Below are 24,500 nucleotides of genomic sequence, written 5' to 3' on the forward strand. Positions count from 1 at the left end.
TGTATGCAGGACTATCTACTAGTAACAGTTTTTGAAGCCCAGGTGACCACACCTTAAGGATTAAAAGTCAACCTAAACATTGTCAGAATTTGTCACAGCAGTGGTCTTTTTTTAATTAAAATTTTTTTTATTAGAGCATCATAATTATACACATTAATTGTATAACAATTTTAACAATGCCTAGGGCCTCACACATGCCTAGGCAAGCACTGTACTACTGAGCTACATCCCCAGCTTAGACTTAGACTTTTTAAACCCATGACTTCTCAAAAACTTACCTTTTGTTTACCTTAATAATGAAAAGTAATTTCTGCTCTGGAAAATAAATAAGTTTAGAACTTTACTTTGTGAAGATAGATGTCTATGTATATGGAGTAACTTTGCTTCGTGGCCTCTTAAAATGTGGCTGATAAAAACCTTTATAAATGCCATGCTATGATTTTATCCACCTAACGGATAAATCTGCATGTCCTGTGCTGAATCAATTATGATTAAATTACAGCTAGAGTTTTCCTGCTCTATCTCATTGCTTCTAGATAAGTGCAGAGAGTCCAGGGCTGAGGCTAGGCAAGCCATAGGCTCCAGAATAAGTAGGAAAAATCAGAAGGGGAAGATATTCAAGTGCTCAAGTTTCTTTGTGGCCCATATAAAAACCCATTCAGTTTTTCATTTATATCTATTGCACATCTGGTATTTTCCTGGTGCCTTCTCAGATACCAAGGGTCCAATGAGTGAGTAAGAAACAGTCTGCCCTAGTGGGAATTGAAGTTTGGAGAGGACTGAGGGAAAACGGAAAAGTGGGGATACCAAGAGGGGAGGGTTGGTTAGGGGAGGAGAGGGACAGGTATCTATCCTCCTAGTTGACTTCTAATCTCTAGAAGAAGGGAAAGCTTCCTGTGAGAGCCACTCATCCCCTGACAGGCAGCTTCTCTCCCACTGCAGCTGCACATTGTCCATTATAACTCAGACCTGTACCCCAACGTCAGCTCTGCCAGTGACAAGTCAGAAGGCCTCGCTGTCCTAGCTGTCCTCATCGAGGTAAGAAATGTTTAAAAGGCTTTTATGAAATTTGTAGAGAGGATAAGTTTGAGATTTGACGTTTTGTTCTGTGCACACCTGAGGTAATAAGCTGATCCCTTATGCTCCCCCATGTTACCCCCAGAGCATGAATAGTCCCTTTGAGTTCTTTCTTGGCCTAGAGGCAGCCCTTTCTGTGGTTGGAGAGGGGAAATGGACATGTCTTTTGTGACATTGGAAAAAATAAGGCCCAGTCTCCAGCCTTGTTGCATGAGGCATGTAATTTGCTCAGCAAGGGAGAATCTGTGGGGAAGGGGGTCATTATGCTGCCCTGTCAGATGCTGAGCCCCTGACTTGTCCTCCAGTATCCAAACTCCATGCTATCTATATATGGACCCCAGAGTGAATTCTTTACTCAGAAAATGAGATCATCTTCTGATTAGCTTGCGTATTCCCTAATGAGGCAGTATTACCTCAGTTCCCAAAGTGCTTACTTCTCTGATTTGGTTTTTGTGAACCCAGAACTCCCTTAAGTTCTGGGTTAGATGGACATGCTAGTTGTGGCCTCCAGGCTCATGTACAGATAATTGGATACCATGTACAGACACTCTGTACCCCATGCCATGGGACACTCAAGCCTGATGCCTTCAGTTGTAAATAGGAAATCCTTTGATATGACATGGCAGGACCATTACACTAACTCCCAAAAGCCTCTGAACCATCCAAACTATCCTAGTAGGATGGATTCTTAGAGATGACCGAGGGCAGGTGGCTACATACCATCAGCTCAGCCCTTCTGATAGCAATTGTCAATCCAGACTTAGCCTGTAGTATTCTGTCCTAGCAAAACCTGCATGATCTCTGTTGCAGATGGGCTCCTTCAATCCATCATATGACAAGATCTTCAGTCACCTTCAACATGTAAGGTACAAAGGTAAGGGGCCCTTGGATTCTTATCCCCTTTCTGCTCGAGAAGGATATAGTCACACTGTTTAAGAAAAACAATGGAAAGGGAGGGTTCCTCCTGTGTTTACCAGGGTAAGGGCTGCAGGTTGTTTAAAAGTGTATGACAAGGCTTTTGGGTTGGATGACCCACAGAGGGGGGAGTTCACATTTCTGAGTGTAGTCATTCTGCTTAGCTGCACTTCTGCTGTGGGGAGTGAGGCTGACACTGTCTCCCCAACATGTCTCTCCAGGCCAACAAGTGCTCATCCCAGGTTTCAACATTGAAGAACTGCTTCCCGAGAGGCCTGCCGAGTACTACCGATATGAAGGGTCCCTGACCACACCTCCTTGCCACCCCACTGTGCTCTGGACGGTTTTCCGAAATCCTGTGCAAATTTCCCAGGAGCAGGTAACTGCCTGAGCCAGAGTCCCCATGGTACCTTGGTCCCCACCACAAACCATATCACAATCATTGACTCTATTTCCTTGTTTAAGAGTTTCATTGGCAGCTATTCAAAACCTCTCCAAATATCACCGGTGCCTGAAAACACTGCAGAAATTATAGGCTGAGCTTCAGAGAGGTGCTACGAAGTCAAGCTAGGAAAATGAATGCTTGCCTCCACAGTTCTTTAAAAAAAAGAGCTGAAAGGCTGCATTTGTTAATATATTCCTTAGCAGCTGGGTGGTATTCACTTCCCAGGTCAGGGAGGAGCCTGGTTCTTTTAAAAGGCAAAAAAGAGATGGCATCAAGTTAAATCATTTCACAAATGGGGTGTGCGATTGCAGTAATGAGTGAGGGTTGCTGCCCTCAAGAAGCTCAGTCTACTGCAAAGTGGGGTACAAAGTTCTTAGCAACCGTCTCTAAGCCTCTCATGTTATAGTGATAGAAATGAAGGTTAGAAGCTTGCTGGACAAAGCTGAGCTCCAAAGTCAGGTCTTCTGGGTTTAAAGTTATAGCTCACCCCTCTCTGCCACAACTTAAAAGCATGAAAAAGAAAATTGGCTCCCCCAGGAGCTGGAACTTCACACCTGCTCACCCCTACCTCAGCTTCATGGTCCCGTACAGTCCTCACTGTTGCTCCTAATCTTCACTACCAGCTTCTGAGCTGAGAACCTAGATAAATTGGCAGCAGGTAGGCGGATGGGAGCCAGGATGGTAAATCAGGAGGTGAAATTGTGGGGAAGCAGCAGCATGCTAACCCAAAAACTACCTTGGAAATTGATTATATAATCTCTGTGGGTATGTGAAAATGCCAGGAAGCCAGTTGTCAGATGACCTAGAAACCTCTTAGCTCTCTCCTTTTATTCTTCTGTGACTACTGGAACAAGCTCCAGCCCCTTTGCTTTAAGAGCTGGGGTTCTGGCACACACCTGTAATTTCAATGATACAGGAGGCTGAGGCAGGAGGATTACAAGTTCAAAGCCAGCCTCAGCAACTTAGTGAGGCTCTAAACAACTTAGTGAGACCCTGTCTCAAAACAAAACTCAAAAAAGAGTTCGTGGCTCTTTGTTTGAGCACCCCTGAATTTTTTAAAAAAAAGAGTTGGGTTTCAGTTTGAGGGGAAGGGAGCCTCCGTGAGAAGCTAAGGAGCCCCCTCTCTCTCCAGCTTTCCCTCTGTGGGGACAGATTCTGGGTGTAACCAGGGCCCAGCAGCATGGCCCTTCCCTGGAGTCTCTGCAGCTGGAAAACGCCAGCGCTGACCAGCATCCAGTTAACAAGACTCCTGTGGAAGCAGGAAGAAACAGTTCTCTGGCTTCCCCACTGCTTTCTAATGCCTCCTATTAAGCACCCCATGGGCTGGTTCCAGAGGCTTCTCCCAGGAGCTCTCTTCAGGGAGGCCAGACCAGGGAATATCACTCTGCCCATGGGTACGTTTCTGCTCTTCCCCTCAGCTACTGGCTTTGGAGACGGCTTTGTATTTCACACAAGTGGATGACCCTTCACCAAGAGAAATGATCAACAACTTCCGTCGGGTCCAGAAGTTCGATGAGAGACTGGTGTACATCTCCTTTCGACAAGGTGAAGGAAGCAGTGTGTGCCTGGTGATAGAGCTCTGTTTCACACCAAGTTTGTCTCTGGCACTGATGCCCTTAGGAGATGGGCTAAGAGCACTCTGGCTGCCACAGAAACTGGGGTAATAGCTCCTTGAGGTGTTGCGGGTTACTAGTTACTGACCTAGGCCAGGATCTCCAGACACATCAATCAGGTCCCTTGCTAAGTCTGGAGGTCTCCCACAGTGGGGAAAGAGAGGTTCTTGGAGACATCTCTGTTCTGAAGAAATGATCCCTGCTCTTAAGACTTACAATAGGACCCTTTTTACAGATGAGACTTGTAACTTCTCTTCCTAGGGCTTCTTGGCATCAAGGGCTGCATCCATCCTGCCCTAAGCCTAGCCAGGTGATTCCAGCACTACCAATGTCCAGCAGCACTCTTTTGTAATATTGTGAGCATAACCATTTCCATGGCCACGAGCAACTCAAGGCCTAGTGTAGCAGGGCCCACTGGGCATCAAAGCATCCTCCCCACTCAGCCTTTTGTCTAATCTCCTTGGAGCTTGCATAAGCGCAGGTATACATGTTCCACACTGAACGAAGCTTAATAGTGTGGTTTATTCCTAAGGCAAATGGGGCTCACTCTTTCTTTTAAATCTGTAACTTCCAGGTCAGCTCAGAGCTTCCTTCAACACTGCTGGAAGCTGGGGGTTAGGGAAGGTGATAAAGGAGCAGTAGTCTCTTCTGGATACAGCATTCTCTTTTCCCGTTCTTCTAAGTGGAATATATAGTATTTAAGCAAACAGGGCTGCTTCCCAAGGAGGAATAAAGAGGCAGTCCCTAAGGAGTTCATTTTCTCACTCTTGATTCTTGAGCTTCTCCCAGGTGGAAATCTTTTGAGTGGTCAGAATCATGGAAGGTCTGTGGACATTCCACTTCATCTTTTATGTCACTCATGGACTGACTATTCATATTTAAAGATGACCCCATTAACTCACTTGCCAGAGAATCCATGCCCCTCATCTCTCCTGTGCACTTTTTTTTTTGTTCCTTTCTTATGATGTGAGAACTATTGCCTCCTCAGCATAGTTGTGTAGATGAAGATTGTGTTCAAGGCCCTTGTCAGAAAGCTTTAGAAAGATTCTCTTCTGAATTACCCACTCATAGTCAGAATGATGTCCTCTATTAGTTTTGTAATTAAGAACTGCCCAAAGATTCGCATTCTGTGTTCTGCTCTTCAGATACTACTAGTTAACTCCACTTTCCTCTTTTCCTTGGTTTCTCAGTCTGCAAACTGAATCTGTGAACAATGGCCCCTTGCCAAAAATTGAGAAGCTATAATATGATAACTATCAACTTCTTTTTCTAGGAAATGACCCCAATTTCCAGGATGCTTTCCTTTGTAATCTATTCTGGATACAGCATTCTCTTTTCCCATTCTTCTAAGTGGAATATATAGTATTTAAGGTTTAAAAGTACTCCAACTCTTAAATAAATTTAAAAAAACCATATACTTCTACTAGAGATAAGGGACTTTGCTGACATTGATTCAAGAATTCTACTCTCAGTTATGTTTTCCAAAATAGTCTATACACATCGCTGGGAATGAGGTAATAAATACTTTCCCTATAGTCAGAGGGGCTTGGTCCAAAGCCTCATCTCATTTTCTGCCCCATGTATGATGTAGACAAATCATATCTCTTTTTCAGCCTTGGTTTCCTCAGTCACAATATGCCTTAGCCTTGGTTTCCTCAGTCACATAAGATGAAGTGATCTTTTCAGTTCTAATATGTTATGATTCTAAAAATGGACACTAACAACTACCAATCCTAACTTTATGTTGCAGGGACAGAGTTTGAGGGCAATTACAGAGGATCGGAAGAAACCGTGCAGGAATTTGATTATGACATCTAAAAGTAACCCCCACTTGTAACAATGGACTGTGGCATTGGGAATAATTAGCCATCTTCTTAGACTGGCTAAGGTCTAAGCAGCTGCTTGTAGACTGGGCAGTGCAGGCAGGTCTATAGCAGAGCACTTCTGTAGTTCTCTAAGTCTAGTTGGGGTAGTTTGACAGGGCTCTAAGCAGAAGCTTGCAAACCAACTCCTAGCTTAGGACATCAAGATCAAAGCTCCACTACAGCTTTGCCACTGACCCTCTTGCATGGCTTGACCAGAAATGTTGCTTCCATAGCCAATCCTGGGCTCAGCCTTCTCTTTGGAATGAGAATCCATGGCAGTCCAAGGCAAACCTGTTCTGGAGGCTGATTATAGAAACTTGGCCTGAGTTCTCCTCTCCCTCTTACTTCCCAAAGCACTGATAGCAAACAGGGCTGCTTCCCAAGGAAGAATAAAGAGGTAGTCTCCAAGGAGTGAAAACCCAGACTTCATCTGCCCAGGGATGCATGCATTCTCGAGGGCCTCTCATGCAACTTGGAGCAAGTCTCAGACTGATATTTGCTCTTTCAGGTTTATAGTGTGAGTCTGTTTGTCAAAATGAACCTTGAGCAATTTGGACTTATATGCAGACTTTTAAACCACTGAGGCAAGTTTATAATGAAGAGTCTGTTTTATCAGGGTCTTCTCTGGAAGTTAACAAGAGTTATGGGGTTAGAAAATTCTTCCAGGAGAAAAGTAGTGTAGAGGAAAACCCTAGGAGAGAAGGTGCAGAGAACTGGGCAGGATAGAAGGCGGCGGGAGGGAAATCTGGGGTTTAACAAATGGAGATACTTGTGACTGAATCATTTAACTTGACCCTGCTGTTTTCCTAGATTGTGCTCAGGAAAGGAGTGCAGGACCTGCTGTCCATCTCTAAGGAGTTTATAGTCTAGCCATACCTTAGCCTAGGGTTTTTCAACCTTGGTACTATTGACATTTTAGGTGAGATAATTCTTACTGTGGGAGTGTCCTGTATACTGTGGCATTAGCAGCATCCCTGGTCTCTATCCACTAGATGCCAGTGGCATCTCCCCATTTTATATTGTTATTTTTTTTGGTACTGCGAATTGAATTTAGGGATGCTTTACCACTGAGCCACATGCCCAATCTTTATTTTTTATTTGAGACAGAATCTTGCTTAGGAGCCTTTCTGAGTTGCTAAGGCTAGCCTTGAACTTGCAATCCTCCTGCCTCAGACTCACAAGGCACTGGAATTACAGGTGTGTGTCATGGCACCCAGCACATCTTCCCCATCCGTGGTAGCCAAAAAATGTCTCTAGACATTGCCAAGTTCTCCAGGGGAAGTGGGGTAAAATGATCCAACTATAAACCACTGCTCCAGGTGTCGTTCAGTGGCTCCTTGGCCCAAACTGGTTTTTTCCACTCATGTCATAGGATTCTAGAGTTGTATATCACATACCCTGTTCTTTATTATATTATAGCATGAAATTTTCAGTTTAGTGTTGGTTACCCCCTTGCAACAATAACATTGAAGTAACTAAGGAAGAACAAGCAAATCCAAGAAAAGCCTTGTCTACCATCTTCCTTTAGAATTTGAGTGTATATCTTTTTTTCTCTCTGTCTCTTTTGTTACCCAGGGGTGCTTAACCACTGAACCACATCCCAGGGAGTGAATCCAGGGGAGCTTAACCACTGAACCATATCCCCAGCCCTTTATCATTTTTTTAAAAAATTTTGAGACAGAGTCTCACTAAGTTGCTGAGAGCTTCACTAAATTACTAAAGCTGGCTTTGAACTTGTGATCCTCCTGCCTCAGCCTCCCAAGGTGCTGGGATTACAGGTGTGTGCCCCACACTCAGCTGTATATCATATATATTTGAGTAAGGCCAAGAGAAGTAGAATGAGGAGAGAACTAGTCTCTTTAAGAGAAGTATACAACCCCCTTTATCAGGAATCCACAATCTCCTCATCATACCTCTTCTCCCTCTCTTTTGTGTAAGATTTTCTCTCTTGTAGGTTATTTCTGACTGCCTTGGTTAAAATTCTTACTTTTTTAACTTTTAATTTTTTGTGGTACTGGAGATTGAACCCAAGAATGTTCTACCACTGAGCTACATCCCCAGCCCTTTTTATTTTTTTGTTTTGAGATAGGGTCTTGCTAAGTTACTGAGGCTGGTCTTGAACTTGCAATCCTCCCATCTCAGACTCCTAGTCCTTGGGACTACAAGTGTATGCACTGTGCCTGGTTAAAGGCTTACTCTAGATGGGAAGATGAAAGTCAAGCCGGGCCCTTTTTCAGCTCTTAGAATGTGCCTCTTCTAAGGAAGATTTGATCTTGTCCTCGAGGAGGGTTCCTGGAGAAGGGAATCATTCTGGGACCATTTCAGGTTACATGGAAGTCAGCTGCCTAAGTGAAGGCAGGGGAAAGATGGCAGAGGCAGGTGCCCATCCTAGGGGCCAGGGCTTAGGGCTTTGGCCCCACTTTGGTTCCTTCAGACTGACCTCATCCCAGCCAGTGACACCAACTCTGGGTTTAGATGGTAAGAGGTTTTCAAACTTAAATGCTTTTTCCTAACATTTCAATGCAAGGGAAACTGGAGGGGAAAAAAAAAGGCCAAAGGGTTTCTATAATCATATCTTTAGGGGGCCTGCTCTGAGCTTTGCATGTCACCTGCTTCAGAGCCAGAGCCAGCTGAGATGCATCAGGACTAGAGCGCTAGACAGAAGGGGGAGGCCGCCTGGAGCGCTGGTCTGTAGAGCAGCACGATTAGACTCTTCTTGACCCCAAGGAACTGCATAGTTTTAGAAAACCTTAAAAGGAGAGAGAAATCTTACACAGCTAAGATGGCTAATTATCTAATCTTTTGAGACTAAAATTATGTGTGTTGTTGTTGACCTTGGGCTTCTTTAAGTTTATATTTATTAATAAAACTTATTAAATGGAAGAGTACCATCATCTCTTCCAAAGCATCCAAATAGTAACCAGAGGAGTTCCTATCATCAAATTCCTAGACCTGGATTGGAGGTGCTGCTTGGTTGGGAGCAATCTGAGCAAAATGAGGGCCCAGTCCCTTCAACATGCCAAACACTTCCTGAGCACAGCTCTGGTTGTGTATTAAGGGGGACAGAAAACCCCACTGTGCATGTCATTTTGCTTCTAACAACAAGCTTTTGGCACAGAGCAGACAACAGCTGGATAAGAGATCAGGCAGAAGTTTGGATCCCCCCTTGTTGAGGATTCCAGCTGACTTTCCCACAATGGCTCCCTGGTGGAACCTGTCCTGCCCTTTCAGCCTCAGCTCCACCAAACTGTAGAGCCTCCCTTAACAGGACAGGGGCTCTCAAGTGCACACCCTATTCCTCTTATCTGGAGCAATTCTCTCCCTGCTTCATAAGACCAAGTACCCAGAAGTTCTCCCCATTCTGCTAGAGGTGACTTATAGTCTCCTTCAGTGCAGCCTCAACATGATTCCTCTCTATTATGACACCTGGCACATAACAGAGTAATTATTTGTTACCATTCAGTAAAAACAAGAAAGAGAGAGAGAGAGAGAGAGAGAGAGAGAGAGAGAGAGAGAGAGAGAGAAGAAAGAATACATATTATACACGCGTTGCAAGCTCCATAAGAGAGGGATGATTGATGTCTTACTTGTTTTTTATTCTTGGCACTGGGCCTGGTGCTCATTATAAGCTTGCTGAAAGGATATAACTGGCCTGTCTTTCCCCTTTCCTCCTCAGTGATTTACACATAAGCCTGGCCAGTTGTCAGATTTTAGTTTTATTAAGGCTCATTTTGCTTTGTTTTCAATTTTCCAACAGTGTTAAAATCAACCCACAAATTTGAGAGAAACTAACGATCAGAACTTATGTCACATGTTGAAGGCCTGGGAGGAAGCTACCCAGTGATCCTGTCATGCTTTCTGCTGCTCTGACTTGATGGGACAAAATATCACCCATCATTTCTTCAGCAAAGACCGCCTGGGCCACTAAAGATAGTCACAGGGCCAAGGGCTGGCCTTGTATCACCCCTGCTGCTCCGGGATTTAGGCCTGTGAGAGCAATGTGGCTTTCTGTTCTGGGCCTGAATTCCTGCAATTGGGAGGGCAGAGCCCTCAGTCCCTTCCACAGTTGTGTAAAACCAATTCTCTTGTATAACCTGGTGGTGTCTTTTTGGCAGATTTCTTTGTAGAAATTATTTCTTTGCTGGGTTACACAATGTTAATAAGGATAATTCCCATTTGTCCTCTGATGGTAGCAATGCTCTGTGGTTATTGAGGACATCTTCCTTGCTTTTCTTACCAAGAATTATCTGAAAAGAACACTAGCATTAGAGCCACTTGACTGTATGGTTTATAATAGAGCACAATTATAGTGGTTTTACCATCCTAAACTGGATTTCATGTATTTAAATGATCGAACCCTGGGTAAACCTAAACTCTCCTGTCCTCTTATACAGGACCAGAGATTGCTAACCACCCATCTGTGTGTTATTACTACGCAGCATGCCACCTATATAATCAGTCCATCCTTCTCAGTAATACTTTGAAAGGAAAACAAGTGTATTCCATAATCAAATAGCATTGCAAATAGAGCTAGAAAATGCAACAGTGTTGTTCCAGGAACCCCAAGACATGTAAACAAGGTGTTTGTTCTTGGAGCTGGACTTATCTGTGTTTATACTTGAGGCTTCAGAAGACCTCAAAAGCAGTTAACCAGCATCCTCGGGCCAGCCAGATGCCAGTGGAAGAGGAAGCTGCCGAGCCAGCCAGAACAGGTAGTGAGGCCCTGGTGGTGAGCAGCCCCTGATCCTCTCCAGGTGTCTGCATGTCTGCACCTTCCTGGATGAGGTGTGCGATGATCCAGTTCTATATCCATGTGATTTCCTTTTGTGTGTCACACTGCCCTATCTTGGCTCACCTTCACTCATTCACGTGAGTTGGCCAGCAGGTAGCTCTCCACCTTCGCACAGCAGTCTCCTCCTACTGCCAACTCAGGAGCCCTGCCATTGAGTTCTTATCCAGTGGCTCTCTCAGGCCACCTCTGTGAACCAGCTGTCTCTATTTTTCCCATCTGTCTCATTGTTCTTCAGGGGAACTGCCTGTTTTAGTCTCCATTTAGAAACATATCACTTCTTTGTTTATTTGAACAAAACTGTCTCTGACTTTGCCTGTTCTCTACAGCATCCCAGAATCTGGGCTACACCTGAGTCTTTGCTATAAACAGGCTTTGGCTTCTCTCTCTTGGCTCTAGTTCTCTAATTGCCCTGACAGTTCTTCCTGTGCTCTGGAAGTCCCATGAATTTTCCCTCTCTAGTCAGTAAATGCTTTGGCTCTACCTCCACCTGGACCCAAGTCCAGAGTCCCACTTCCTTGATGGTTGGTGCTGCCTCAATGGGCAAGGACCACAGTCCTGACAAATCTTGCCCAAGGCTTCATGAGGAGGTGGAACTCTTAGGTCATACCTTCAGGGGCAATCCTTTTCCTTAACAGTTTGGTTCTTTGCTTGATTGAGCTGCTTTGTTTTGGCTGCCTTTGAAAAGGCACCTGTCCCAATCTCTGGGGCTTTCCTTGTCTTCATGGCTGTTTATTCTCATTACATTGTTTTTAAGGAGAGGCAATTTAGTCCCTGACAAGTGGTCATCCAGGAACAAAGAGCTCAGATTAGAGCACCTGATCAAATTATGCTGGTGTTTCTAGAGCCTAATTCAATCAAAAGCACTGCACAATGAATGGAGAGAAAGCCAGACTCTGTCCCCAAAGAAGCTACCAACTGGGGTCATGTGCTCTGGAGAAAAGTCCCATCCAGGGGCCTTGCTCTCCATTGACCTTGTTCAGCAAACTAAGACCACAGGATGAAGGCACCTCCTCTAGGCATGGATTGGGACTGCTCAGCTGTTTGAAGGCCTGTGTGGCTCTCAGGATGTTTGAGGTGACTGGGAAAGAGACGACTTTAGAAACAGTTCAGTTTGGACAGACTGGCCAAGTGCTCAGGCTCACTAGTAATAGTCTTTATGTGGCAAGAGCTGGGTGGGCACCACAAACTTCTGGAGCTTTAGAAACAAGGAAAAAAGTGAATTTCATTGAAGGGCTTGTAAAAGAAACCACGGCCAGTTTTTCTTTTTTTTTCCTTAAGACCCCAAGGATCAAGGTCTCCGATTACTTTTAAACAAAGCAAGTACTACCTCCCTGCCAAAAAAACCCCAACATACCCAAATACCAAGTTGCACTGTGCAGCGGCCATGGGCCAGGCAGGAGACAGAGCCTGTGATGTATAAACACCTACATCATGGAGGCTCCTGCCCCAAGCACCTCCCAAGCCACAGATTGTTTCTCGTGTTCAGGTTACAGGAAGAGGCCTAGGTAGGGAATCTGCCCATGGAGCCCTTCTCTCTGCCACTTGGGTGGCCATGAGCTGGCCATGGTAGCCTAGGAGCAGGGAGAACAGGACACTCTGTCCTTGGGAATAGCTCCCTGCATGCCTGCTCTGCTTACCCTAATAGCAGTCCAGAGCCATCTGGGAAAGCCAGATCAAGGACACACACAGGGGCCAGCCTCACATCAGGGAGGCTTTACAGGCTCCATGTGAGATAGCAGGATAGTAGGGAAGGGGCATAGGCTGCTGGATCTTGGGGGATCAGCTAGACTCTGGCCAGAGGACAGGAGAAAGGAAGGAGTAAAACCTCCACCTGCAGCCTCAAGTCTGGTTCTCCAGGGTGTCAAATGCCCCAGAAGCATATTCCTGGTCCTCTGTTGGCATCTCACATTGGACAGGACTGTTCTGAGGTTTCAGTGGCCATGGTGAACTTCATGGGAACAGGCTCTTCTGTGTGTCAGGCGGGGTGGCCACTATCTGCTTCCAGTGTGAGTTAGAACCAACACTCCTCCGCCAAACAGATACACACAAGTATCTGTTGAGATCAGACCACCACCAGAGAAGAGGGTTTATGTAAACAGAGACTTTCTTTAGATGGAGGACCTGATTGGGAGAAAGGGGAAGAGCTGTTAAGAACTTGGAAGCATCAGGCTGGGGGTGGCCCAGAGAAGATGTCATAACTGGGTTCCTCTGCTCACTCAAGAAGGTGGATTTATGTGAGACCCCCCCTGGGAGGTCCCCAGTAGGCCAACTGTGGGATTTTACCTTAGATGTCTGGGCACTAATTCAGACTCACTGAGGATTCCTACCTAACCCACCCCTTCTGTCCCCAGTAGTGACTTACTAGATCATAGTCCCCTGGTTGTGTGAAGAAGAGAAGGGAGGCAGGTATGGTAGAGGAGTTTGTCTAGTAGTACCAAACAAAACCAGAACCAAATCATGATAACAGAGTGGGTGGGGTGGGGGAGAAGGCTGGTGGCAAATTCCTAAGGAAAATGAGCAGGTACCATAGTAGACAACAGCCTGCCACAGAGGCTGATTCTCAGCCTTCCTCCTCTTCCCTTTTTGGCCACACCGTATTAAAAACTAGTCTTTTTCTAGCAAAGAAACTGTTGTGGTAAAGGAGCATGGGAAGGAAGAATCACAGTATGAATCTCTAGGTAGGCATTCCCTTTGCTCCCTCAGGCAGTCACCTGAGCCAAGGGTGACCACCCTTAGAAGGGTTGCAGAAGCCCTGCCTCACCAACCAAACAAAAGTTGAGTTTCTGTCAACACCTATCAGACCCAGCAGAGTTAGACTCTAATTTCTAATCTTTTCCTCTCCCTTTTAATTGGAAATCCTGTCGACCCAGGACTAAGTGTGGGTATGTGGCCAACCGGCCGTGCATGCTGCAGCTGGGTGACCCCTGTGATTCTCAGTGTGATCTGGGCCTGTGATATTTCCAGCTCTGCTTCTCTGTGCTGTTGCTCTGGCTCTGGACCCCTCCTCACTGAGTCTCACCTTCAAATCACTCTCTAATTCAAAAATGAACTGCCAATCGTGTTCTTCTAATGAAAAACCTAATCATTCTACAGCATGTGTACAAAGAATCTACTTACGACCTTCATGGGAGGGAATGGTGGGAGGGCATTGCCTGAAAACAAATGTAAGCCCAATGTGGAGGTCAGATGACTGTCCATGTGACCTTGGCAATGGGCTTGATTGTTTGGGACCCCAAAGGAACTTGGGGATAAAACTGATTGATAGACATTCCAATGGGCCTCAACTCCAGGAAGCAAAGATGGAGTGAGTTCTTATTCTGTGGTCCAGGGTTTCTCAAGTGTGGTTCATGTACCATGTGCATCAGAATCAGCTGGAGGTGCTTCGTAAAATGCAGATTCCTAGGCCCTATGCCAAATAAATTAGATCTGGGTCTCTGAGAGTTGGGGGCTTTTATTTGTTTTTGTTTTTTTGTTTTTTAAATCTACATTTTGAACAAGCTTTCCAGATGATTCTTGTGCAGGTTTGAGAAACCCTGCTAGAAACCACTACATTGCAAATGGCTCCCTTTAAGTACTCCAGCCAGTCCCACTGAGCCACAGACGAAAATCTGAGGCCAGAGATGGGGAAGTTTTGTCTTTCTGAGAATGATTATGTAGCTGGGACATGATTACACTCATCTACTGTGGGATGAGATAAAGGGGAGGGAGGGATGTAACTTGTTGTCCACTGCCTCTTCACCAGGCGTCATCCTTTCAGTGGCCTTGGCTGGCATTCTTGGCATCTGTATTGTCCTGGCAGTGTCCATTTGGCTTTTCAGAAGGAAGAAGAGGTAAGCTGGTTTGGATTCGTATGTCCTTTATGATTGGTCCATCTGGGAAGACAGCCTTGCAGAAGGAAGAGCCCCTGACATTTGAATCAACACAGCCTAGTAGGGCTGGTCCCACACATCCTTGCCCCAGCCTCCTTTGCAGAAGACACTGATTGTTCAAGGGTCACTGTGCTCAGATTTGCTGCCATGGCTGATTAGCTGTGTGACCTTGGACAACAGGCTGGAGTTGGGTTTTGCCTAAACACAAGCAGCTATTCTTACTAAGACTTTTCCATCTGGTTTTCCTTCTATAAATCCAAAAAGAAAAAAATGAAGGAAAACCTCATGTCTCACATTAGTAATAAGTACTCTTGGTCCATAGTTTGTCTTTTCCTAAAACATAATTTATTCTTCCTGGTATGAAAGATAAAAAGGTTTCCAGGAATTATGAAGGAATAATGGGACTTCCTTAAAACTGCAGGTCTGATATTTAAAGACCAGTTGGAAAATGAAGAGGTTCCATTTTGGTTAATGCTTTATTTGGGGGCATTCTCTCCTAAGGGGAACAGAATTGGGAAAGATCCCAAATAGTAAAATCTGATTTCTAAAATTGTAAAATTCTAAAAGACTGTTCTCTTGCTCCTTCCCCTGATTTTTTAACAATACTTGTTTGTTTTTATTGTTCCAGTAGCAAAAAAGGTGACAAGGGAGTCATTTATAAACCAGCCATTAAGAAGGAGACCGAGGCCCATGCCTGAAATCCGTGGCACTCCCAGATGTCCAAGGAAGGAACTTGTTTTGGACACCACATACTTTGGCATATGTTCTTTGGAGTTCAAGGTGTTCTTTGGAGCTCAACCTACAAACACCCCAGACCTTTTGGGGGCCTCCAATTGGGCTTGCCACTGCCTGGTGCCACTATCACTCCCATTGTGATCCATAGATGGGATGACCAGAAGGTGGGAACCTGGAACTGACTGCTCTGTGTGAGACAGCTGTGCTGTCTGGATTCTGGGTCACAAAACAAGCCTCCTGCTAGCGACCTATTACTAGTTGGAAAACACTTCCATCTGGGGTCTCACTTGGTATGCTCTCAAGTGTCCTGGAAATTCGTCTTATTCTCCCAGCTTCCAGGCTAGAATGTATACTCTCTGTTTAGGCATTGCTTTTGAAACTCAGTTTCTTTCCTTCCTCCTTTGGATTTCCTTCTGCTCAGATAAACCTTCAGTCCTCACGGAAGAATTGAGACAGGAAGGATCAGGATGTCAGAAAGAAATGAAAACAAGAGATATACTGTGTGATGTAGTGGGGGAATTTTCATATTCCTGTTCCTTGGGTCAGAGACACTGATTGGACCTTAGAATACGGCAGTCTCAAGTTCCATTTCTTGGTGGGGATGAAAGGGTAACAGAAAGAAGAGAGAAAAAAGAGGGGGAAAAGTAATGGGAAGACAGACTCTGGGAGAGTTTCTGTGAAGTCAGCACTGGAATCACAAGTCACCTCACGGCCACCATGTGAGAAGGACTGAATGTTAAGTTCAACCTACCCTCCCATCAGTGAGGCAGTTGTGTTTTATACTCTACAAGTTTTATAAATAAGTGTTCCTTGAAAATGAGTTGCTTCCTGTCTCCTAGAGTAGATGTAAGTTCTGAGATGATCTGCTTTTGAACCTACAGAAAATAGGCAGAAGCAAAATGATTGTAGAAATTTGTCTCTTTTGCCCAGATATCTTTCTCCCACTTCTGTGACTCCCTTACTGCCAACCTGGAATCAGGGTCTGTCTCTTCCTCTGACTTTGAAGGTTTCTAATCATGCTTGGTTGAAATATAGTTTCATGCTACAAGAGCAGGAAGCTATCTGTGCAGGGGCTAGCATGGTCCTGGTATTTAAGGACCAATATTAATGGAATGTTGCTAAGATTCTGCATTGTTCTCCCCCCCACCCAAGTCACAAAGACTAAGAAGACAATTCTTTCCTCATTTTCCTCCCATACAGATGGGATCCTTGTAACAGTCAGTTCCATGACTGAGAAGGAGCCTCAACCACTAGCCCCTGATAGCTAGTTTCCTGCTTGTAGTTCACAGGGAACTTTCTGCTTCACAGTCTCATTTTGACAGCATAGAATATCCTCTCTTGAAGCACAAGTTTCTTTATAATATCTTCCTCATTCTACTCCTCCCTCCGACTTGAAAAATTCTTTTTGTCACTGCCATAACTTTTCATAATGACAGCAAGTCCTATGTCTTTGTAGCCTGTTTTGCTAGGCAAGTTTATAAGTGACCTCCCGGGGACTCAGATGTGTGTCTGCGTGTGTGTGCACGTGAACATGTGAGACTTATGACAGCCTTGGAACCAGGTGTGGTGTCCCACCTTGCCATTACATGCCTGTGCATTATCAAATGACAGAAAAGACAACCCTCATGACCAAGCAACATGAAATAGGTGATTTCTTGGCCTTGGTCCAAAATTGCCAATCAGAAACTAGTAAAAACCACTCCAAAGCAGCTGGATTGTCTTTCCAAAAAAAACCCCTTCTGTATACATGAATGAGTTTTATGAGAGAACACAGAGATCATTGTACCTGGTACAAGGGCAGGCTTTTGAAAGGGAGACTCACTGGAAGGTGAAAATGGTGGCTTTTCTCCTTCCCTCTTCCCTGTCAGCATGGTCCAGGTACTCAGCCCTCATGGCTGAGATGAAACAAAGCCAGAAAAAATGCTCCAAGAATCAATGCTGTCAACTTCTTTGCTAATCCTGCAGGACTCCTGAAGATCCAGCTTTCCTCAGATTCTTACTCATTCTACTGACACGAGCTGTCACTGCAGGAAACCAGTGCTGTCATGTGTGACGCACAGCTATCCTACACTTGCCACTTAACTCTGTTGAGTGGTGGGTGCCTGGGAGGCTCCAGTGGGTATTGTGTTAGGCACATGACAGGTGGAGCCCACAGAAACAAGGCATAGGCTGGGGGAGTGACACAGGGAAGTCCCTGGCTTCTCCAGTCTTTCCTTTGCCTCTCACTAAAGGGGGATCTCGAGCATCTTTGATTTGCCTCTTTAGTATCATCTGGTAAAAACCTGTATGAGTTGCTTTAAATACTAGAGTTTCTAGTATTTGCTATGCTGACTCCCCTAATCTCATTTCAAGTTCAGATCCTAAATTCCACTCCCTTGTGGGACTCTATTAAGACCTCGTGACAGGCCCTTGGGAAGCACTGGGGTCTGTAGCACCCCTTAGTCCCTGTGCCTGGGACCATAGGCCACCGTGGTGATGGTCTGTTGAGCACTTCCATATTTATTGTCACAATGATTGTAATGCAGACATATCTGTAAGTATAAGAAATGATAAATAAAATGTTTTTCACATCAGACCAATTTTTGTTTTGGCCGGGGGAGGTGCAATTAAAAGCATTACTATTTGCAAAGTGCTTTGTAGCACCCTGTTATGGTGATGAGTAACAAATGAGAACAGTCATTGTCATTGGCATCCAGGTCTTAGAATCTGGCTCCAAAGAAAAATACACAGATGGACTTAATCACTGAGTTGAATATGGAGGCCTATGTACAGCCCCCAGTTGCACAGCTGCTTAGTCAGCAAGGCTGGGAAATCCAGAGTAACTAGAGCCAGGCCCAGGGAGAGGGCGCTGTGCAAGCTGAGGCTTGAAGACAAGTCAGATTTGAACAGATGGGTAGAAAAAAGGGGGGTATTCTGAACCAAAGGATTGAATATAGGGAATAGGTCCCATATCTCTTCTTGCTTCTGAGAGTATTTTATACAGCAGGTGGATGGCTTCTCTTGGTTGCCTCTTACTTTATTTTGAATCTGTTTGCAAAATATGCTGTCACCTGCCCTCCCCCACCATATAATCTTTTATCTAAACAAGATTTCATATCCTGGTTTGCTAAAATAGACAGTCTTGTGAAGGTTACAGGTAAGCACCATAACTGTATGAGTTATTTGGAAAAGTCTCCAATTTTCACTTTATCGGCCCTAGGATGGATATGAGTGAACTATGCAAGAGTCATTTGCTCCAGGAGGTGATACAGCAGCTGACCCAGCTTTGAAGTAGAAACATTACAAATCCTCCAGCTTCTAATGGTCTCTTTAGCTGGAACTCAGAGATTCTCTGGTTCTACCCTTCAGCATCCTAGGTGTCATAGCCATTTGTGAGGATCATGCTAGGCAGCAGAGAGACAGTCTACTGAAACGCAGGAGCCTTGGACTTGCTCCTAACCCAGTGGAGATGGGGTAGGGAAGGCATTTGAGTACTTGCTGTAGACTGCTCACCTCCTTTGAGGGTCTCCCTTCTCTATCCACAGCCTTCCCCCATTCCCTGAATGCAACACTCGTCTGAGTTGATGTCAGGCTGGCAAGAACCATGAGCTGGCAGAACCAACTTGGGCCCTTCAGCTTGGTCATTATCTCATCTAAATGCAGCTGAAACAATCTCAAGCCCATAGCCCAAAAGAATGTGAGACACATGACATTTTAAACTTTCTAGTAGTCACACTAAAAAAGAGTAAAAGAAACCAGTGACATTAATTCTAATAACATTTTTAAAATTCAATAGATTTCAAACACTATAATTCCCACATGTAATTAATATTTTAATGAGACATTTTAATTTTGCAGTAGTAAGTTTTCAAAATCTGGTGTGTATTTTACACTTACAACACATCTCAATTCAGATGCTAAATTTTCCTTGTAAATATTTGATCTGTACTTTGATTTCATCAATTTTACTGTTGAAAAGCAGAGTTGCTCCTAACATAAAGTTTTCCAAATTACTGAATCTATTATCAGCTTTTACATTTAAATTGATTAAAATAAAATAAATTGAGCTTCTCAGTTTCACTAACCACATTCCAAGTGCTCAATAGCCACTTGAGGCCAGTCCCCACCTTGATGAACTCTGCAGATGTGGACTGCTCAGCTCCTTTGAGATGCCCTTGAAGCCTAGGGGATTTCCACACAGAAGTAAACCCTGGAGGAACATTTTGGGGTCGAGGAATGGGAATGGGAGATAGAAGACGAGGGACATCTAGGTGAAGGTGGAGACAAGAAGGCAGGAAAATGAAGCCAAGATGAATGATTAGCATCAGACTCTGGACTCTTTCCTTCTCTCCTCCTACCTTGTACCCTGCCACAGGGGGCAGCTTCTTGACCTTCCTGGCCCTGACCACTGCCTGGGGTTCAGGTGCTCAGGAGTGTCAGTCCTGGGGCATTCCAGTGCTTTGGCCAGAGTGTGGACTGCAGGCTCATGGACACCTGATTAACAGCAGAAGGAGCTTTCTGTAGCACCCGGCCAGGTGCCAAAAATGTACCTCCCTCCCCTCCCTGCTCCACACGTTCTTTCCCACCTCTGGTCCCCTTGGAGCCCTGAGGTTCCCACACTGGCAAGGCATTTCTAGGCTTCTGTAGCCTGGCAGAATGAAGGGAACAGTTTCTGGCAAAGTCTGCTTTTGTAGCTAGCTCTGCTGGCCCCTTATGTTATGAACAGAGGACTTCCTTCAAGATAGCAGAAGTCCCAGGGCTGTTCCCAGGAGGAAACCTGATCTCTGGGGCCACCTGCTGGGAGGTGGAGGCACCATCCTCAGTCTGCACTGAGGCCACCTCTGTGTAGCCATCCAAACTGGAGATGACTCGGCAAGGACACAACACCCTCAGGCTCAGATTCATCTGTCACAGGGTGTGGGTGGAAGGTGTGAGGCCCAGACAATGCTACAGGAGTCCCCCTTTCCACCCATGCCCCTTCATTACAGAATGACTTTGAGAGATAAAGGCCGAAGTACCTTGCCATACTGAATAAGGCACCATAAAAAGGTTATCGAAACCATTATGACTGTAGGTCAACAAGCAATTGGACAACGCCTCTCGTGTGGATACTCTTTACTGTTACAGTGCCCTTCACTCCATTATGCAATAACCCAGGAAAAGGTAAAGCATATTCAAAGTGGGAAACAAAAACTCTGGCTACTCAGGTCAAACTCACAGCTACTGCACCAGAATCTTTGGTGACAGGGCAAGGGCCACCTTCACAGCTCCAGTAACACAGAAACCTTCTTGTAGTAGAATTCACTATGATTACCCCAATCATGCAGTAACCTCATAAAACCCCACAAGTCAGGGAAGAAACGTGATCTCTACTCACATGACCAGCTATGACCTCTCAATATTGTAAGTCAAAGTCATTATTTCTGCTTGAGATCATGCATTTCAAATATTAACTTTTAATTACCTGCAATGAAGACAACAAACACAGGGCCCATGGGTTCAAGGGTAAATGGAGACCTCTAAAGCAATTCTGTTTTGGTGATGAGAGTCAACCAGCCTTCTCTGGAAGAAGCAAAGAATTTTCTAGAGAAATAGGCAACATGACCAGTTAGTGACTCTGCTGAAACTAGATATCCAGCAACAGGTCCGGTGCATCTTGGTGTTTCTCCTTCCTCACCATCCAAATGCACAATCATTTGAAAAGTTTTTCTGAATATGATACATGGAGGACAGGGAAGCCACTAACAAGCATAGCTCAGGGGCTTATCACTCCCTCCTTACCATTGGGTGAATCTGAATTCATCTCCCTCCTATCCTTCAAAATAATTTCTAGCTGATTTTCTCATACCTCCTCATTTAAGAGCAAAGATTTAATGAACAACTTCCATATGCTAAGGGCAGATTAAGTGGTGGGAACCCAAGATGAGTTAGGCAGGGTCCCTATATTCAATGAGTCTGTCTCCCTAGGCAAACAGAAGCCACTAACCATAATATATAGCAGTGCGTATAGAATGCTATGCATCCATGAGCAAAAGAATGGCTAAACAAATTGTAATATATCCGTGGAATGGAATAATTCAGCAATAAAAGGTTGCAAATTTTGATATACACTAAAATAAGGATGAATCTCAGAAAATTATATTGGGTAAAAAAACTAGACACAATAGCACATTTCATGTTATTCTAATATTAAAATTTTTAAAAAGTGAAATTAATTTATGGTGATGGGAGTGGGAATGGATGAAGGCTCTTGGAAGGTGGTATGACTTGACTGAAAAGGAACAGGTGGGAAACATCAGAGGGTGATTGGGGTGGGGGTGACACAGTTGAACATATTGGCCAAAACCCATCCATCCAAGCACAGATCATTTTATTGTATGTAAATTATTCCTTGAATTTAAAAAAGCATAAAGATTTACAGTGGAGAAAACCACTTGCTTCTCTAATTCTAATGAAGACAGGAAAGACTTCAGACAAGATGTGACATTTAAGCAGGACCTTGAGGAGAAACAGAATGTTTTCATCTGTGTTTTTCCTTATAGGGTTTTGTTATCAGGGTAACACTGGCTCACAGAATGAACTGAGTGCCATCGCTTCCATTTTTCAGAAGAGTTTTTGTAGAATTGGTATTGTTTCTTTTTAAATGTTTCTTAGAATTCTCCAGTGAAGTCTTCTAGGAGTTTTCTTTAGAAAAATTACAGGAGATTTCTGGTTAGCCCAACATACAAAGAGTTTAGAAGTCAGTACTCCCATCCTTACATGGAAAAAATATGCAAATCAATAATTTTATTGAACCCATCAGAGAACTACCATCTCAGGGCAAACTACCACCCTGAAATCTGGAGAGATGAGAATCATCCAGACAGCCACAATTGTAATTTTCTTACCTGGAACAGAAGCTGCTGGAGCCATAAACTAGTAAAGATTCTTCAATGTTAATTCTGACAAACCACTAGAGTTTGAGTATAGACTAGCCAGAAAATGAGATATAGTGTCATTGTTGTAAAATACATCCAGGGGTTTCCCCACAACAAAGGCCTACGCTCTAAGGAAAAAAGACTTTACCAGAGCCCCATCCCACCTGGGGCAAAGGGATTTGTCCCAATTCCATTCCCTTTGGTCTTCCTGTCTCATCTAACCTGGCCTGGGGTGAGGGGATGACGGGGGATTGGAGGAGTGGGGGGAGGTTGAGACACTTAACCCAGGGATGTCAGCCTATTGAAAAACTGATATTTTGATTTTAGGATTACAGGACATGTTCCGTCCTCCACATCTCATTGCCACACTGACAGGGTTCCAGTGTATAACAGTGGATTAGAGCCTACTGAGCTGCAAGATGCAGACTTTAAGCCCCAAGTGAAGTGGGGACATTAAAAACAAGACCAGTAGAGGGAGCCTTTGGCATATACAACTTCAGCAAACATTAACTGTAGTTCAACTGCTGCCCAGTTTATCCTAAAATTAACACTAAAGGCTTAGTCAATTTCTAATATACAAAAGGTTATGTTATTTTCAGCAATAATTACAATGCATGTTAAGAGGCAAGAAAAATCTGAAAAGATATAAGGCTATTCAGATTTTTTAATACTTGAGTGAGATTTGTGAATTTTTTTTTAAAAAAGGAATTTTTTGTTTGATATTTTAAATTTATTGGCATTAAGTTGTCCATTCTATTCCCTGTTACTTAATAATACAGGATCTATAGTGATGTCTTCCTCTCAATCCTGATATCGGTGCTCTTTTTTCTCCTTATTGATCTGTTCAGTTTTATCAATGTTAACCAGACTTTTAATTTTCTCTGTTGTTTCATTGCTATCTGATTTCTATTTTTATTATTTCTTCTCCTCTAGCTTTAGTTTTCTTTCACTAATTTCTTAAGGGGGAGCTTAAGTCATTAATTTTGAACATTTTACTTAAGTATTCAAGGCTAAAAATCTCCCTCTTTAATCCCCTGCAAGGACTTCATTTCAGCCATTCTCCCCTGCACCATTTCCCACTTCCTACCATGCCCTTCCTATCCTATGACAGCATGTTCTCAATATGCCATTACAGTTCGTATCATAAGGAGAAGAGAGAAACATCCTCATGTGTCTGCAAATCCTCCTCAGGCTATCATTCTTCCACAACTTCTCTGCTCTTGATGTGGCATCTCCATCTCTCTCAGTCTCTAGGGTCTACTCTGTTTGCATGTTTTCCCTTTTCTCTATGCTGAAATTGCTTTTATCAAAGTCACCAGCATGTTTTCTTTATACAACAATCAATTCTCCCTCTTCTCATTACTCAGCAGCTTTTGACATCCTTTGCTACTGGCTCTCAGCCCATCACACTCCTCTGGTTTTCTTTCCTTTTTCATCAACTTTTTCCCCCTTTTACAACCCCTACTTGCAGTGCTCCAGGGCTCAGTCCTCAGCTACCACCTTTTCTTCTTGATCTATATCCACTACCCGAGTATCCCTCACCCATTCCTAAAATTTGAAGCATCTCCTATATTCAAGGTATGCTATATTATTCACAATTCATAGTGCATTTTCCTCAAAATAACACTGTGTGTGGTTAATTAAATGCCCTTCAAGTACCAAGATCTCCACCATCATGTTCTTCTCCATCTTTTAAAGTGTCAGAGAAGTGTCCATGAGCATTAGGAGTTATTTCTGATTTTGAAGAAGCCCTAAAAGAATGAATAGCTTTACTCTTAGGTAGAAGCAGGATTATAGTGATCCACACTTAAGTGACAAGTACCACCATAAGGAAGGACCTGACTGGAGTTGAGAGTTTATTATGGTCATCTGAGAACATATTAAATCCTCAATCCTACTTAGATTGGGATCATAAGCCAGTTGAATGGTTCTTCTATTCTGCAGTTTCAATGAGGTGAAAGTAAAATAGATACTTCTTTCCACTGAAGGTTTTTCACACTGAGGTCACAGAGAAACCTCCATTACAACAAAATGTCAAATAACAATTAAAGAGGGCCACAATTTTAATGTGGAAAGGGCCTGACACACAGGGGATGTGTGCCTCTTTCCCTGGCTTACTAGTTAAAAGAACAGAGCCCTTGGTTTTTGATGCAATCTTAGCCAGTAATATGGTCAACATAAACCTGAAGAGCCTCATTTCAATCCAGAATGAACTGGCATCATATGACCTTGAGTTACAAGTCATCACAATACCCTACATATGCTAATGGTAAAGGCCAAGCTCCATGCCTTA

At 44.0% G+C, this 24,500-nt stretch overlaps 1 protein-coding gene across 8 annotated transcripts in view; it reads left to right on the forward strand.

Moving 5' to 3' along the window:
- The window catches only part of Ca12 (carbonic anhydrase 12), a 52,616-nt gene extending 34,732 nt beyond the window's left edge, over window positions 1-17,884 (forward strand). For 2 of the 8 annotated variants that reach the window (XM_040275977.2, XM_078049503.1), the window contains exons 5-9: window positions 943-1,038; window positions 1,888-1,951; window positions 2,214-2,371; window positions 14,450-14,537; window positions 15,205-17,884. In XM_040275977.2, coding sequence (XP_040131911.1) covers window positions 943-1,038; window positions 1,888-1,951; window positions 2,214-2,371; window positions 14,450-14,537; window positions 15,205-15,452 — 654 coding nt within the window. In that variant the 3' untranslated portion in view covers window positions 15,453-17,884. Of the gene's footprint in view, window positions 1-942; window positions 1,039-1,887; window positions 1,952-2,213; window positions 2,372-3,855; window positions 3,983-5,800; window positions 10,628-13,577; window positions 13,590-14,449; window positions 14,538-15,204 lie in introns of all 8 variants that reach the window. The other 6 variants (XR_013438745.1, XM_013360098.4, XM_021727280.3 and 3 more) reach the window with 6 other exon arrangements.
- Window positions 17,885-24,500: the final 6,616 nt, after the last annotated feature.

The sequence above is a fragment of the Ictidomys tridecemlineatus genome, chromosome 5 (assembly GCF_052094955.1).
Source record: "Ictidomys tridecemlineatus isolate mIctTri1 chromosome 5, mIctTri1.hap1, whole genome shotgun sequence".
In the NCBI taxonomy this organism is placed as follows: domain Eukaryota; kingdom Metazoa; phylum Chordata; class Mammalia; order Rodentia; family Sciuridae; genus Ictidomys; species Ictidomys tridecemlineatus.